The 16,904-nt window shown below is 36.2% G+C and overlaps 1 protein-coding gene across 6 annotated transcripts in view; it reads left to right on the top strand.

Annotated features, from left to right (window-relative positions):
• Positions 1–16,564, top strand: part of LOC120416997 (transcription factor AP-2-epsilon) — a 279,517-nt gene extending 262,953 nt beyond the window's left edge. For all 6 annotated transcript variants that reach the window (XM_039578936.2, XM_039578937.2, XM_039578933.2 and 3 more), the window contains 4 exons: positions 4,591–4,789; positions 4,948–5,212; positions 5,280–5,447; positions 14,795–16,564. In XM_039578936.2, the coding sequence (XP_039434870.1) occupies positions 4,591–4,789; positions 4,948–5,212; positions 5,280–5,447; positions 14,795–14,905 (743 nt within the window). In that variant the 3' untranslated portion in view covers positions 14,906–16,564. The remainder of the gene's footprint in view (positions 1–4,590; positions 4,790–4,947; positions 5,213–5,279; positions 5,448–14,794) is intronic.
• Positions 16,565–16,904: the final 340 nt, after the last annotated feature.

Here is a 16,904-nt window from a genome sequence, read left to right as displayed (position 1 = left end):
GATATAAAAATCTAAAAATCTAAAACGATAAAATTCCTAAAATCTAGTCATCAGGGGTGACATTGAGTCTGTGGGGTGAGATTAGGGCATACAAATTTCAGCATTTTTGTATGACCCAATCTCGGTACCTTAAAATTAAAAAATTAAAAATTTAAAAATAATTTAATTTACAAATAAAAAAAATCTGATATTCTAAAAAGTTTTAGATTTCATATCTATAAATCTTAAATCTAATAACCTGAAAATTCAAAAAAAATCTAGAAAGCTTAAAATATACAGAATTTTTTTATTGAAAAAAATCCAATAATCTATCAATGTAAGGTTCTACAAATTTAGCAAACTAAAAATTCAAATATCTCCAAATCTAAATATTTTAAGATATACAAATCTGAAAACACATTTTAATATTCAAAAAACTTTTAAAAATTTAAACCAATAATCATAAAGCTTAAGAAAAATCTAAAAATTTTAAAATCCAATTTATTATCTGAAATTGAAAAAATCTAAAAAATATATATAAAAATCACAAGAAACCAAAAAATCTTACAGGCTAAAATTCCTAACATCTTAAAAGCAGAAAATTTAAATTATCTTAAAAAAACTGAAAAAAAATATTTGCAGATCTAAATTCTAAAAATCTAATAAAACAAACATTTTTAGATTTTATATCTATAAATCCAAAAATCTTATAACCTAACTAACAAAAAAAATCTATGGTTCAAAAATCTAGTAAAATAAAAAGTCCAATATCTTCAAATCTAAAAATTGTAAGATATAAAAATCTAACAAAAACGAAGTTGACTTTATAGCTGTCGGCCACCATTGCTAGTACTAACCACTAGTGTCTTCCTTTTTATCTACAAGGACTTCGCCGCCCTGGGCTCCTAAGTGTATGAAAGTATGGCACGGAGCGACGGCGCCAAATACCCATATTTACACAAAGAAATTTAAAGCGCCCACCGCAGGATTCGAACCGGCGACCTCTGGATTGGAGTCCAGTGCGCGGTCCGATTGATCCACACGGGCGGGTCGAATCTAACAACCCAATTTTAATTTTTTAAAAAATCTTAAAATCTTAAACCAAAAATCAAAAAGTCTAAAAAAAAATATATAAAAATTAAAACAACTAAAATTTAAAATTTCTTGAAACCTAAAAAATAAAAGACATAAAAAGCTAAAATTTCTGAAATCTAATAACTCAATAAACTATAATTCAAAATATATTAAAATCTGTAAAAGATATAAATATTAAAAAAGCTAAAGAGCTGAAATTCCTGAAATCTAATAACCTAATATTTTAGATAATCTAGAAATCTAAAGATCTAAATATCCAAAAACCTAAAAATTACTCAATTCATAAACCTAAAATTCTAAAAGTCTCAACATTTTTAGATTTTTATTTATCTAAAAATCTAAAATTAAAAAAATGTCATAACCTGAATATTAAAATATCAAAAAATTAAAAAATCTTCAAGAAAAAATCTAAAATTCTAATAGTTTAATTCACTAAACATCTAAAAAAAAATCTGATAGGCTAAAATTTCTAAAATTTAATTACTTAAAAAGGTAGGTGATCTAAAAATCTAAATATAAAAAAAAAAATCTAATCATTTTATGATTTTATATCTATAAATTCAAAAAATTAATAACCGAACAATTTAAATAAATGAAAATCTATAAAGCTCAAGACATGCAATTTTTTAAATTTGAAAAATCTGAAATTCTGAAAAATATTTTAAAAGGCACACAGCAAAATATCCGATGGTAAAATCACATGCAAAAGCATGCACATCACCTTCAAAATAAACACTTAATATTACATACTGCATGTACAATTTTTGCAAACACAAAAAAAAAGTTGCAACCGACGGGATTCAAACCCAGCACCGATGAAAAGCTGCAAGGATAAACGCATATATAAGCTTGACATTTCGGTCAAGTAGGTTTCCCATACTGATGGGCTACATATTTCAGGGTGTAAAATTACATAAAATTGCATAAAATAATGCAATATTTATTTTACACCCAAGCCTTTTACACGCAGCTGGATTACTACTTTTTTAGCTGGGCAAGGTTCTTGAAACTAATAAACTAAAAATTAAAAAATCTTAATATCTGAAAATATTAGTATATAAAAATCTGAAATCTTAAAATTAAAAAAAAAATCTGAAAAACAGAAAACTTAAAGATCGATTTTAAGACTTCACAGCAAAAAAAAAAGTAGTAATCCAGCTGCGTGTAAAAGGCCTGGGTGTAAAATATTTTTTTCATTATTTTATAAAATTCTATGTAATATTACACCCTGAAATATGTAGCCCATTAGTATGGGAAACCTACTTGACCGAAATGTCAAGCTCATATATGCATTTATCCTTTCCGTATGATGACCGAGCGGGCTAAGGCGCCTGTCCTCCCTGTTGGTGCTGGGTTTGAACCCCGTCTGTTGCAATTTTTTTTGTTGTTTCTACACAAATTTTACATGCAGTGTGTAATATTAAGTGTCTGAGAAAAAAATCTCTTAATAAAAAAAAATCTTTTTGCAATAAGACTACGTTATTCAATTAATGAAATTTCGGTCATACAAATGTTTGTTTTAAATCAGGTTAGCAATAGAGCAATAGAGCAATATTGAAAATCATAATTTAACAGTACAACAATAACTCGAATTTGACTTATTTGTGTATACTGAACTGATTTTGGGAAATTAAACAAAAAAACGATATACAGAGTGTACAAACATGATTAGAGTTCATTAAAATATTTGGTACCGTCATCAGGGGTGACATTGGGTCTGGGGGGTGAGATTGGGTCATACAAAAATGCTGAAATTTGTATGACCCAATCTCACCCCCAGACCCAATGTCACCCCTGATGACGGTATCATATGCTTTAAATTTTGTGGAAAAATACTTCCGGACCCATAATTGGATAGATGATATTCTGGATTTTAAGCAAAGGAAATTTTGGAAAATTACCATTTCTTCCGCATGCTACCGGATAAAATAACCATTTCCACTAGATGAATGGACCAAGCCAAAATACCACCTGAAAACCCATGAATGAATCAACATTCGCACCGATTTCAGAATTCGCACCAAGATCTTCTTTTCCAACCTCACATTCCAACTTCTTCCTTGCAATCCAGATTCAGCTGGAACTGACCCCGTATCTTCAGGTAAACCCGTAAGTGAGGAAGCCATCGAACATAATGGGATTATAAACGATCCAAATGGCCCCATCTTTAGTCGCTTCTTAGCTTCCCAATCCCAAAACAGAAGTCTCTCGCCGTCATTAGCATACTGATATTGTCAGCCTCGAAGATGCTCCCAAACGAAGGTATAGCTGCTTGGTCTATCTTCGGGCGATGATCTCGGAATGTCTTGTCCGGGAACACTAATCTATTCTGTACGGTACCTGCTCCCGATTCGTGCCAGGGGAAGTTGGGGATCTTGACCAGCAATAAACAACTCCAAGTTACGACCTGCACTACAATGCACACAGGTCGTCAAGTGCGCGCTACAAATGAGCTGCGAGAAAAGCAAATCAAGGGGAGAAACTCGATCTGTTGATAAGATCGGGTCGCTGCAGGTCCCAAGGGGTCTTGACTGTTGCTGCTGCTGATCGACATGTTAATCTGGACGGTGCTGCACGCAATCTGCCGTTTTAGGAAGTGCGAAATGTCTGTCGTCGGAGATCTCTTGATAAGGTCCATTGCAGATCTGCGTGGAGGTCGGTCGAGGTGTGCGCTAATTAACCGGAAGAATTTTCGTCAATATCTGCACACCCCTTAGTGTGTCGTAAAGTTCGCCATGTTACGCGTCTTCAGGGGGTAAATCACAGAGGGAGACCCACTCGATTATTGGCCAGATGAGCCGCTGCGCCGGGCCCAAAAAAGGTCGTTAAAGCGCGCGCACAGATTCCAAAGTACCCTGCCGGTAACGGCGACGGCGGCGGCGTTGGATTGTTGTAATCCGACTCCATTATGAATGTTCAGCGTGATGTTTGTCGGGTCGACCTCCTGAAGGTTTTTGGGGTCCCAGCCAGAAAGAAAAAAAAACATAAATAATAATACGCATTGTTGCAAAAGGTAAAAACATGCTGATTTGTTCCTGTCGGGAGGGGTGGAGGGCTAGGAAGAGAGGGAGGTAGCATAATAGACCTCATGCTCGGAAGATTGTGAAGGGAGGGTCTCCCGGTGAGGTGTCATATTCGGGAGTTGTTTATGATTTTTTTCGTCTGGGCTCGTCTACATGGTCATTTTACACTTTGGCACCCAGTGAGGTGTTAGATGATGAAGTTGTGAAGCAATCTGAGGGATTTGATGTTGAGGAATTAGCTGGATGATGGATCTTGGTAATTTAAGCCGTAGATATTGGAATTGGCTCGTATTTAAACATGATTTCTTTGAATCTCTAGATAAAACATTAATTTGGCAATAATTTATAGATATAAAATCACACAATTATTTACTCAAAAGAAGGTTAGAATGTGTTTTTAGTAACAAAAAATCAATGAATTTTCATAACTCAAATCCCAAATTACAAAATGCTAATTTCGCCACTTTTCCCTTCTTTTCCCTATTCCAACCAGACTTCCCCATCACCGACATCAAGAAGGACAGCAGCCAAATCAACATCGGCGGACCGTCGGACGTGTTCTGCTCGGTACCGGGCCGGCTCAGTCTCCTCTCCAGCACCTCGAAATACAAAGTCACCGTGGCCGAGGTCCAGCGGCGACTCTCCCCGCCCGAATGTCTCAACGCGTCCCTGCTTGGGGGTGTCCTCCGACGGTAAGTTCGACCTCCAAAAGTTCAGCTTCCCTCATTAAGGGCGCGCGATTTTAATTACTCGCGCGAAATTGGATCAACTGCTCGAAAAGCACGTGACTCTGTGAAAGAAAAGGTGTCTTTTCTCACAACAAGAATTTTCTCTTTCTCCCCCCATCTAGAGCGAAAAGTAAAAACGGCGGCCGATTGCTGCGCGAAAAGTTGGAGAAGATCGGCCTGAACCTGCCGGCCGGACGCCGCAAGGCTGCCAACGTGACGCTGCTCACCTCGCTGGTGGAGGGCGAAGCGATCCATCTGGCGCGGGACTTTGGCTACGTGTGCGAAACCGAATTCCCCGCCCGCCAGGTCGCCGAATATCTGTCCCGGCAGTACTCGGAACCGCAGGAGTCCTACCGGAGGAAGGAGCTGCTGCTCAACACCAAGCAGGTAGAATTACTGAACCAAGTTCTAATTAAAACCCACAATTTCTAACGCAAACTCTTCAAACCTCTAGATTACGAAAGAACTGATGGACCTGCTCAACCAGGACCGGTCCCCGCTGTGCAACACCAGACCGCAGCACATCCTGGACCCGTCCATCCAGCGGCACCTGACGCACTTTTCGCTCATCTCGCACGGGTTCGGCTCGCCGGCGATAGTGGCGGCCCTCACGGCTATTCAGGTTAGTTTAGATTTTTTTTTGCGATTGGAAATTTCAAACTTAACAGACCAAAAAACCTTTCGGAGACAAATCATTTATAAAAAAAACATGCATATTTTCATTTTTTTAAAGAAAATAATAAAATATTTATACAGCACGATAAAAAAAATCTGTAATTTTTATCTAAATACTTAAAGTTTTTATATTAAGTGTTTAAATTCATGTTTTTCTTATGATAAAAGAATCTTTATCAAAAACAAAGTTTCAGTGAGCACTCATTGAGAATAAAATTCGAAAAAGACTGACTCTCGGTAAAATGAAAACTCGAAATATTTATTGCAAGATTTGTGGAAGGACTTTCGATATCACTAAAACATACATAGATAATAAAGAAGACAATAAATAACCAACAAACTTAAAGAAAAAAAGAGCTTCATAAAATATAAACTACTCTTTAAGTTCTTATAAATGCTTATGAAAGATTTTCTACATCATGCTCCACTACGTCCCACTTCCGTTGGTGAGAATTACTGCAACAAATACTGTATAAAAAAAAAATCAACCGCAAACTAAAAATTAAAAGTTATTTAAAAAAATAAAAGAGAGATAAGAAATCTTGGATTTTAATGATCAAAAACATATCTTTCTACAATTAAATTGAAAAATTCTTCGGGACTCCAAGCAAACATAATTTTTTGCATTTCGATTTGGCTTAAACCGTGTGAGTAATTTCTCAAGACCAAAGAAAAAAATTGACAGGATATATCTGTTCAAATATTCACTTAGAATGTAAAAAAATCGATCGAACGGTTTTTCTGATCGATTTGGTGTCTTCGGCAAAGTTGAAAATCTGAAAATATAATTTTTAATGAATTTTTTACATAGGCAGAGTTGTAAAAATATCAAACTTTAAGTTCTCAGCGACTACAATTATCATGTCCAAAATCTCATCTTCTAACTTTCACTGCGCTTCTTCCCGCGAAATTCTCACCAAGACGAATAAAGTCCTAAAATTATGCTCAAATTTGTGATATTATGATATGACAAATGATTTAAAAGGGATTTTTAAATCAATTTTGAAAAATTAACTTCGCAGCCCTTCTTCTGACAGAGAAGGTTCCACTTGACAGCTCGTTCTTAGGGGACCATAGTTGATCCATCGGAAATTTTTTTTATTGTCAATGTATTTATTTTTTGCATTAAAATGAAAAAAAAACCCTAGGACCATAGTTGATCCATCGAAAAAAAAATTATTGTCAATGTATTTATTTTTTGCATTAAAATGAAAAAAAAAGTGATCAGAAATGGTTTCAATCGTGTTTTTTAACCGTTTTACATAAAAATGTACATAGAGCTTTAAGACCCTATTGTCGCTCTCTCCCAGTTAACTCAATCCGAATTCTGAAACGGAATCTAATTAGAATCGTATACAAATTCCGTTTCAAACGCAACAACCGGTTCCGTGTTCGAACCGGTTGTTGCGTTTGAAACGGAATTTGTGTACGATTCTAATTAGATTCCGTTTCAGAATTCGGATTTATTTGACTGGGCTATCTCGCGTTTACACAATCCCGTGTGACATTCTCTTTTCTCTCTAATTCCCGCCATAAATACCGCCACAAAACAAAATTTTACATTGCAGTTTATAGGGACGTAATGCGAGATCGGTTCCCAAACTCCCCTCTCGCGTTCTTTCATTACGGTTTTCTGAGCAAACGAAATAATCTTTGGCGAGTGTGGATGAGCGAAAAAAGAGAACAATTGATAGAAAGAGAATGCGCTTGCTGGCAATAACGAGATACAAGAAGTGAGCTCATATACAGTAGAGGTGGTCGCTATACCCTCTGATATTTTGTTACAGCAATCTTCAAATGATAGTTTTCTCTATCAATCATTCACAACGACGAATCATTCACAACACTGCACATAAAAAATGAAACCTGCAAAAAATTAAAAATAAAAATATTTTTGAATATGCTTGAATGACCGAATTCATTTGGCAGTGTAGCCATTTTTTTAAAGACAAGATTTTTCGAAAACGTCGAAAATAGTATGGAAAAAGGCACAAAAACATGAAAAAATAGGATTCAAGTATCTGTCATCAAAATTCCATGCAACATTAAGATCTCAGGAACTGTAAGTCCAATTTTCACGGTCAAAGAGTGAAACATTAGTGACATTTTTGTGTTTTTATCTTATATTGTTTTTTTTTTTAATTTTTTGATTTTCTCTTAGTAGAAAGTTATAAGACATTTTCCGATCTTTTCGAGAAAAATGTATGCATTCATGGCCTTGGCCAAGCTTGGATACGATTTCTAAAAGTAAAAAATAACAAATTTCATACAAAAAAAAATCACCTTTAAGTGGATATTCCAATCCATAAACTTAAAAAGCCTAGAAATTTTTTAACTCCTGTGATGATCTGTGAAGGAAAAATTACTTTTGAAGTACTTTTTGATTGAAAAATTGTAATTTGAAAAGGAGTAACTTAAGACGTAAAAAAATCTAAAAATGGGCAACACTGCCAGATACACTTGAAAAAAAAAGTCAAAAATTGATATTGTGCGCATTTTATTATTATTATTTTTTGTAGGTCACTAAAACGACCAAATTCTGTTGAATGAGCAGATGTCAACATTGATGATGTTGGGGCTGCACGATCCCTTTAAATATTTTTTTTTTCGATAAATTACAGCTCAATTCATCTGATTTTTTTTGTCAAAAGAACTTTTTTGTAACAACGTATTTCCGAAAATATTTATTTTCCAGTATAAAAAAATATAAAAACGGTTTTAAATTTTATGTGAAATGTTAATTGGCTTTAAAAACCTGCATTAATCTACACCCAAAATTCAGAGTAGAGCCCTCAACATTTATTTAGGGCTCAGTGCCAAAATCGAAAGAAAGATGCTACCAACGCACATCATCAAAACAAATATGTTCATTCTTTAATGCTCCGTAAAACATCATCAAAACAAATGTGTTCATTCGTTAATTGAAACAATAAATCTCCAACAAGTGTCATACATCGACTTCTGGCCACTTTTTGGTCACCAAGCTGTGTTGGCCGAGGCAGTCAAGTCATTGGGTTAGGATGTCAAAGGTCTCTGGTTCGATTCCCGTAGTCGACAATTTTTGGCTTGACGGATATTTTTTTTTTTTTTGCAAATGAACCTCAAGGGAATAATTCTCTCGCCCATCTCGAGCTGTGTTCTCTGTGTCTGTTCTTGTTTTTTGTAACTTTGACCGGTATTATGAGTAATTATGAGCGTAACAATGTTCTGCAAAGTTGTAGAGCAGACAATCATAAGTCGATGCTTGTGTGCTCTCTTATACTAACTGACATTTTGGTGGTTACGAGAAAATCGATTTTTTAACTTTGAATTACTGTTTCTGGGAAACTATTCGACAAACAATTGTCCTAATAATTTTAAAGTATGCTCCTGACATAACTTAAAGACATGGTAAAATATGAAAACTTTTGAAATGTAAAAAAAAATTGGCAGAGAAATTACGAAAAAAAATCATGCTTGCAATTAGCACAAGTGTGCCTTGAACAGTGATTTGTATGAGTTAGCACAAACGTGCACAGGGCGAATTTTGCAGTTGAGCTAAAATGCTTCTTCAATGGCAGAGTCGTGTATACTTCCAACGTGGCACTTGGTACAAAAGTGCGCAGAGTCATTTTATTGTAAAAATAGTAGTTATTTGTTGTTTCAATGTTTTTTGCGTAGTAACTTTGAATTGTTGCTAGTTAAGGAACATTTTTCTCAACAATACTTTTTTAATAGACTTGTTTATCATTAAATTTATTGTGAAAATTGCCGTTTTCGTGTGCAACTACCATTAAAACTTGAATTTTATGAAGAAAAACTTAGTGAAACTTAGGTTTCATAGATATAAGTATGATAATCCATGAAATAGCTCCAATAAGACCAACTATGACAAAAACCGAATAGTTCTTCGCTTACAAACAGAAGAAAATGATCTTGTAAAAACTTTGAGCTAGTTTATTTTATTTCCATCATGTCACCTTTTTAGAAATGCAAGATATCCAGGACACAAACCATAGAACAAGTGTGTGTCTAGCAATGGATTCTTAGTTTGTATCGAATAGAACAAAAGTGCTCCAAAGAAATCAATGCTTAGTCTTTGAACATGGACGACCCCTGCACTTGTTCTAAGTGTGTACAACTACTTGGAGGCTACTTGGGTAAGGCTAAGTGTAAGGTTGGTTAGTGGATGATGTTTTTACGTGTTTTTTTTTTTGGTTTGGACGACCCCTGCAGTTGTGCTTAATGTGCACAACTTCTTGAAGGGTGTTTGAGTTGGATATTTGGGTTAGGCTAAGTGTGACATTGGCTAGTGGATGTTATTGTTACGTAGTTTTTTGGATTGGACGATCCCTGCAATTGTGCTAAGTGTGCACGCACAACAAGTGTTCCCAAATGAACCGGTTAGACTAGGTGCACCTATTGGTTCGGCTTAAACACCCAAAACTGGCAGCGCTAGTCCGAGAGAATGCTGGTTTCGAGTCGAGATAATAGTGGTACCATTCACGGACGCAGAGAACACAGCTCGAGATGGGCAATAGAACTATTCTCTCGAGGTTCATTTGCAAAAAAAGTTCATCCGTCAAACAAAAAAACCAAAAGTGCCGACAACGGGAATCGAACCAGAGACCTTTGACAAACCAATCCAATGACTTAGCTGCCTCGGCCACCACAGCTTGGTGACCAAGGAGAAGTCAGAAGTCGATGTATGACACTTGTTGGAGATTTATTGATTCAACTAACGAATGAACTCATTTGTTATGATGGTGTGAGTTGGTACCATTATTCTATCGATTTTGGCACTGAGCCCTCAATAAATTTTGAGAGAACGATTATCTCGACTCTGAATTTTGGGTGAACCTCCCTTGTGGTTCAATCCTGGTTCAGTGAACCATGAACCATTCGTTACACCGTGACATTAGTTACACCGAACATACGTTTCACCGTAAAATTCGTTACGCCGTAACATTTGTTACACCGTAACATACGTTACACCGTAACATTCGTTACACCGTAACATTCGTTACACCGCAACATTCATTACATCGTAACATTCGTTACACCGTAACATTCGTTACACCGTAACATTCGTTACACCGTAACATTCGTTACACCGTAACATTCGTTACACCGTAACATTCGTTACACCGTAACATTCGTTACACCGTAACATTCGTTACACCGTAACATTCGTTACACCGCAACATTCGTTACACCGCATCATTCGTTACACCGTAACATTCGTTACACCGCATCATTCATTACACCGTAACATTCGTTACACCGCATCATTCGTTACACCGTAACATTCGTTACACCGCATCATTCATTACACCGTAACATTCGTTAAACCGTAGTATGGTTACACCGTAACATTCGTTACACCGTAACATTCGTTACACCGTAACATTCGTTACACCGTAACATTCGTTACACCGCAACATTCGTTACACCGCAACATTCGTTACACCGCAACATTCGTTACACCGCAACATTCGTTACACCGCATCATTCATTACACCGCATCATTCGTTACACCGTAACATTCGTTACACCGTAGTATGGTTACACCGTAACATTCGTTACGCCGTAACATTCGTTACGCCGTAACATTCGTTACACCGTAACATTCGTTATACCGTAACATTCGTTACACCGCAGTATGGTTACACCGTAACATTGTTATACCGCAACATTCATTGCATCGTAGCATTCTTTACACCGTGACATTCGTTACACCGTAATACACCGCAATTAAAACATTTTTTAAGTCGTTGTGCACACTTAGCACAACTGCAGGGGTCATCCATTAAAAAAAACTACGTAACAATAACATCCACTAATAAACAGACTTACCTTTTGACGGGTGCGACAACGGTTTGCTATGATACCGGTTTTTCAATGCGCACCATTTCTCGTCACGACCCAAAACCCGACACAACTCGGTAGCTTGATCGGTGCACCAAACCGAAATTTGGTGTGACGGCGGTGTGGATCGGGTACACAAAACTGACATGGTTTCTGCGCCTACCACACGGGAGAAGTTTGGAACTCTTGATGCCTTGCAAGCCTACTGAACTCAACAGTTCTTAATGGTGTGGTTGTCAAAGGCAGTGCATTAGTATTTTAAAGGTTCTTGGTTCGAATCTCGACAGTTATTATTTTATTTTTTGAATGTTTTTTATTTGTTTAGAATAGTTCGTTAGGAATAGAATTTCGAATTTTGTCATGAAATATAAACTTTAACTTCTCGTGCATATAACCCTGAAATAGGCATTTGCACTTAAACCTGCCTGCATAATATGGAATGTTTTCTCTATTCCACTACAAAAATCCATTCAATTTTTTAACTCTTTGACTAAAGCGTCGCAGGTTCGAAGAAGTTACTTAAAAAATGTATATAATCAGTAATTTTGACAGCAAATATTGAAAAAAAAATCCTCAAAAATATTTGTACCCAGGATTGAACCAGGAACCTCGTGGTAAAAAGACGGAGACAACAACCACCACGCCATCCCGAAGTTGTGAATGAAGGCTGGCAAACCTCAATCAAAACAATGTCGCCTCCGGTTTACTTGGATCAACCATATGTTGAGTTGCATCCTTCGTATACAGTTTGGGTGCACCGGTGGTGTACCAAGGTGCTTTCGGTACAGTTGCTATGGTGTGACAACAAACAGCTCGGTTTGGTTTCTAGCAGACTTACCTTTTGACGGGTGCGACAACGGTTTGCTATGATACCGGTTTTTCAATGCGCACCATTTCTCGTCACGACCCAAAACCCGACACAACTCGGTAGCTTGATCGGTGCACCAAACCGAAATTTGGTGTGACGGCGGTGTGGATCGGGTACACAAAACTGACATGGTTTCTGCGCCTACCACACGGGAGAAGTTTGGAACTCTTGATGCCTTGCAAGCCTACTGAACTCAACAGTTCTTAATGGTGTGGTTGTCAAAGGCAGTGCATTAGTATTTTAAAGGTTCTTGGTTCGAATCTCGACAGTTATTATTTTATTTTTTGAATGTTTTTTATTTGTTTAGAATAGTTCGTTAGGAATAGAATTTCGAATTTTGTCATGAAATATAAACTTTAACTTCTCGTGCATATAACCCTGAAATAGGCATTTGCACTTAAACCTGCCTGCATAATATGGAATGTTTTCTCTATTCCACTACAAAAATCCATTCAATTTTTTAACTCTTTGACTAAAGCGTCGCAGGTTCGAAGAAGTTACTTAAAAAATGTATATAATCAGTAATTTTGACAGCAAATATTGAAAAAAAAATCCTCAAAAATATTTGTACCCAGGATTGAACCAGGAACCTCGTGGTAAAAAGACGGAGACAACAACCACCACGCCATCCCGAAGTTGTGAATGAAGGCTGGCAAACCTCAATCAAAACAATGTCGCCTCCGGTTTACTTGGATCAACCATATGTTGAGTTGCATCCTTCGTATACAGTTTGGGTGCACCGGTGGTGTACCAAGGTGCTTTCGGTACAGTTGCTATGGTGTGACAACAAACAGCTCGGTTTGGTTTCTAGAGTGACACGAAAACCGCACCACGGCGCACCAGATCTTGGTGTTCAGTGAAGCCTGGTTTCTAGAGTGACACGAAAACCGCACCACGGCGCACCAGATCTTGGTGTTCAGTGAAGCCTGCTAATAAACCTTACACTTAGCCTAACCCAAATATCCAATTTAAAACATTTTTAGTCGTTGTGCACACTTAGAACAACTGCAGGGGTCGTCCAATCCAAAAACTACGTAACAATAACATCCACCTACCAATGTCACACTTAGGGGTCATCCAATTAAAAAAACTCAGCCACTAAATAATTATTTGGCACACTTCGTCTAACTTACAACTTCTTCACGTATCCAAATGTGCACACTTGTGCTAATTGCCTTCCAAAATAGTGCTCCATAATATTGCTCAAACTAGTAAGGACACCTGGCAATTTACCATAATATTATAGTGTAATCGTATTTTTATGGATTTGCGTGTTTTCAAAAGGTCAAGCCATGATGAAAAATAAGAGAGCACATCCATGATGCGTTCGAAAATGTCAGTTACAGTCACCCCACATATTCGGAACGGTTTACAGATCGGCCCATGCTCAAAAAATCATAGCAAATCGATAATTGAACTTAATGATTCGCTTTTACCTTCATTTGAAAGCTTTTCTTGCGATCTTTCGAATGCTGTATCGAACAACTGCAAATTTTAACTTTTACATCAAGTTTTTGAAGAAAAACTTTCACCCTTGAAATCCACAAATTCGGAACACTTTTTTCTTACGGATGTAAACAAACTTTGGTTCTCTCCATGAGTACATATTTTTTACAAAATAATGACTTTACGCACTGAAACCAACGAAACTCAAGCTTAGTTATGTTTTATGAATGGTCTGATAACATTTTTTGTGAAAATATCAGTTAAATTCAGGTGTTCCACAATTGTGGGAGGCACAATAACATCCCACAATTATGGAACAGGCAATTTGGAGGCAGTGTTTTGCTGCTCTGGATAAAATAGTCTTGAAATGTGGTTTTTTGTTTAAAAAGTACTACTTTTACTAGTGAAATAGCAAGAAAATGTCCAAATGAAGGTCCTAAAAATAGTAGGGTCAACAGAAAAGCTGCATTTGCCATATAATTGACAAATGATCACAAAAGTGTTCCGAATTTGTGGGTGTTCCGAATATGTGGGATGACTGTAGTACAAATGGTTGCAAGGCGATATCTCCGCGTAGGAAACGAATTTTTCAGATCTGTTAGAAGCGTTTTGTAGGGAATTTAATTAGCTAAAAGATGTCATCATTAACTCATTTTGGCCAAAAAGTCAGTTAGTACATCAGAGCACAGAGGCATCGAAGTATGGGCTTGTAAATTACCAAATGTTTGAAAATAGTCTGTCCTGGTCGTTCATTGTTGTTCAAGGTAACCAATGACAGATATCGAACGACAACAAAAAGAGAAACAAAGCTACAAAAAAATCAAAATTATAAAATGTGCAATTTTGTTCGAGCTGAGAAAATGACCTTTGGTTGTAGACAAAGTACATAAAAAGCTTCAGCCGAACAAAAAATACATTTTATAAAATTTGCCAATTCATGAGAGAATCGCTCAGCTTATTTTTGAGCTTTAAAATTTGGTTGGTTTTGCTACTACGAACAACGTAAAAATATTTTTTTGAAAAAAGGTTTCGATAACTTTGAAGACTATGACAATTCCCAAAGACTTCAAAAACCTCATCTGTTAAACATTAAAACTTGAACTAATCAAGATCCAATTTTCTTCTTATTCCAGAACTTCCTCAACGAGTCCATCAAGCACATGGACAAGATGTACCCGGGCAACGGGGGCAGCATGGTCACGTCCTCGCTGGACAAGAGCAAAATGGACAGCGACAAGAAATGACAGTTATAAAATTACCTGTTCACTAAAATTGAACGATTTTAGGCGAACGAGAATGCATGACTTAGTTAAACGACAAGTGAGACGCACTCCTGTATAAAGAAGTAAAGTAAAGTTAAAGAACCCAAACGCAATTATTGTGATGTAAATAGAGCGGATTAAAGCCAGGATCGTATTTGAAGAGAAAACAGAAGGTTACATGATGAGATTTCAAAACTAGATTGATTATAATTAATTATTATTGGTCACCGCACCCGCATGCGAAATGTTCGAAAGTCTGCACGTTTTAACTCTCGGTGTTCTCAATATATTTAACTGTAATCAATTGAAGGCATAATCGTAAAGTATTGTTTAGTATTTTATAATCCTTTTTGTGATAGCCTATTGTTTCGTAAGGACACAACTATGAATAGGATCTAAACGAGCGTTGTACATTTCCATCCTATTTTTTTGTAAATCAATGTGGCCATTGATACTTGTTTCGTCTGCGAACCCATTTTAGCACAACCGATTGGAGAGCCAATCGAACGCAAAGATGACTGACAAGAGCACCTATAGGAAGCCTATTATTTATTGTTTAAACTTAAGCTTAGAACAAACCAACTTTGACAACAAAGGAAAGAAGAGGAAAAAAAGAAGCGACGCCGGTGAGGCTCGAGTTATAAGTGAAGTCATGTGCCAAAAGAAAGCTACAAAATTCCCCAACATCGCCATAAATCCCATCTCTCCCCACAAAAAAAAAATGTGCCAACCTTTTTTCTATTACTTGACCAATTTTAAATCATTTTCACTTTTTCCAACAACTTATCCTTAAATCATTCCCTCACGTGCCATGATTCCAATCAATTTTAAATAAACGCCAGCCATATCCGTTATCCTGTGTTTTCGTAAAAAAAAATCTCGCAGAAAAGAGGCAGCCCCATCTTGAATAATCACACAAATTTCTGCTGTCGAAAAGATTGTACAAAACTATCACACACTCACACACGCAAGCAAAGCAAAACACTTAGCCAACATTTTTCTTCCAATCGTCGTCAGAGTATTGAAAAAAAACAAAATCAGCATTGTAAATTTTCGTAACATAATTTACCTATTAATGAAATAAGTAAACGAAAATCAAAGGAAATCGCGAAACACGCAACACTTTTGCTCCGTAAAAGTTGGTGTAATTGTACAAACAAAAGATAAATTAAACAAACTTGATTAGCAAACAGAACAAAAAATAAATAAAACGTTATTACAAAACTCCTCGAGCGCGAAAATTAAACGCATCAGCGCATGAAATGTGTTTAAAAAAAGCAACCAATTGTGTCAAATTTTAAAAGCAAGTAAAAAGAAACCGCGAACCAAAAAAAAGGTTAATGAGAATAGACCTAAGGTGAAACTCATTCTTTCCATTTTTGTTCCGAATGAAAGCACAATCCCCAAAAAAAAATAAACAAACGAACACATCCTTCACACTAAAGCAAACACATCAAACATTCACACTCATCTTCACAGTGGAGAGCCCCCCCGCTAGAGCAAATTAAGCAAATCAAATACACAATTTACGAGAAGAAAAAAAAAGAAGTTGTAAAGGGACGACGGTGTTTAAGAGCAAATTTCAGAAGTATTATAAATTTAAATTAATGAAAATATATATATTTTAAACTCAATCCTAAACACGTTGCGTTATTATTGTCTTTTGTCTGTCATTGATTTTTTTCTAAACTTAAAAAGAAATCCAAACACAAAAAAAAAGCTTTTAGAAAATCCGATGTCAAACTACTCACTTAAAATAATATCACTCATTTGAAATGTTTAACTTTCGCAGAACTGTTAGTCCCCATTTGAAATTATTTTTTGAAATATTAGTCTTGAAATCAATACATTTTCATCAGGCATTTTCAAAAAACTTTCGAAATAAAATTCAAAATGATAGTGATGAAATAATGCCACAAGGTTAATTACTATATAATACAACTATCCCTTCCCCGAACGAATCTCCTACATCGTTATATAA

The sequence above is a fragment of the Culex pipiens genome, chromosome 2 (genome assembly GCF_016801865.2).
Source record: "Culex pipiens pallens isolate TS chromosome 2, TS_CPP_V2, whole genome shotgun sequence".
Taxonomy (NCBI): domain Eukaryota; kingdom Metazoa; phylum Arthropoda; class Insecta; order Diptera; family Culicidae; genus Culex; species Culex pipiens.
This window is presented reverse-complemented; position numbering and strand designations above follow the sequence as displayed.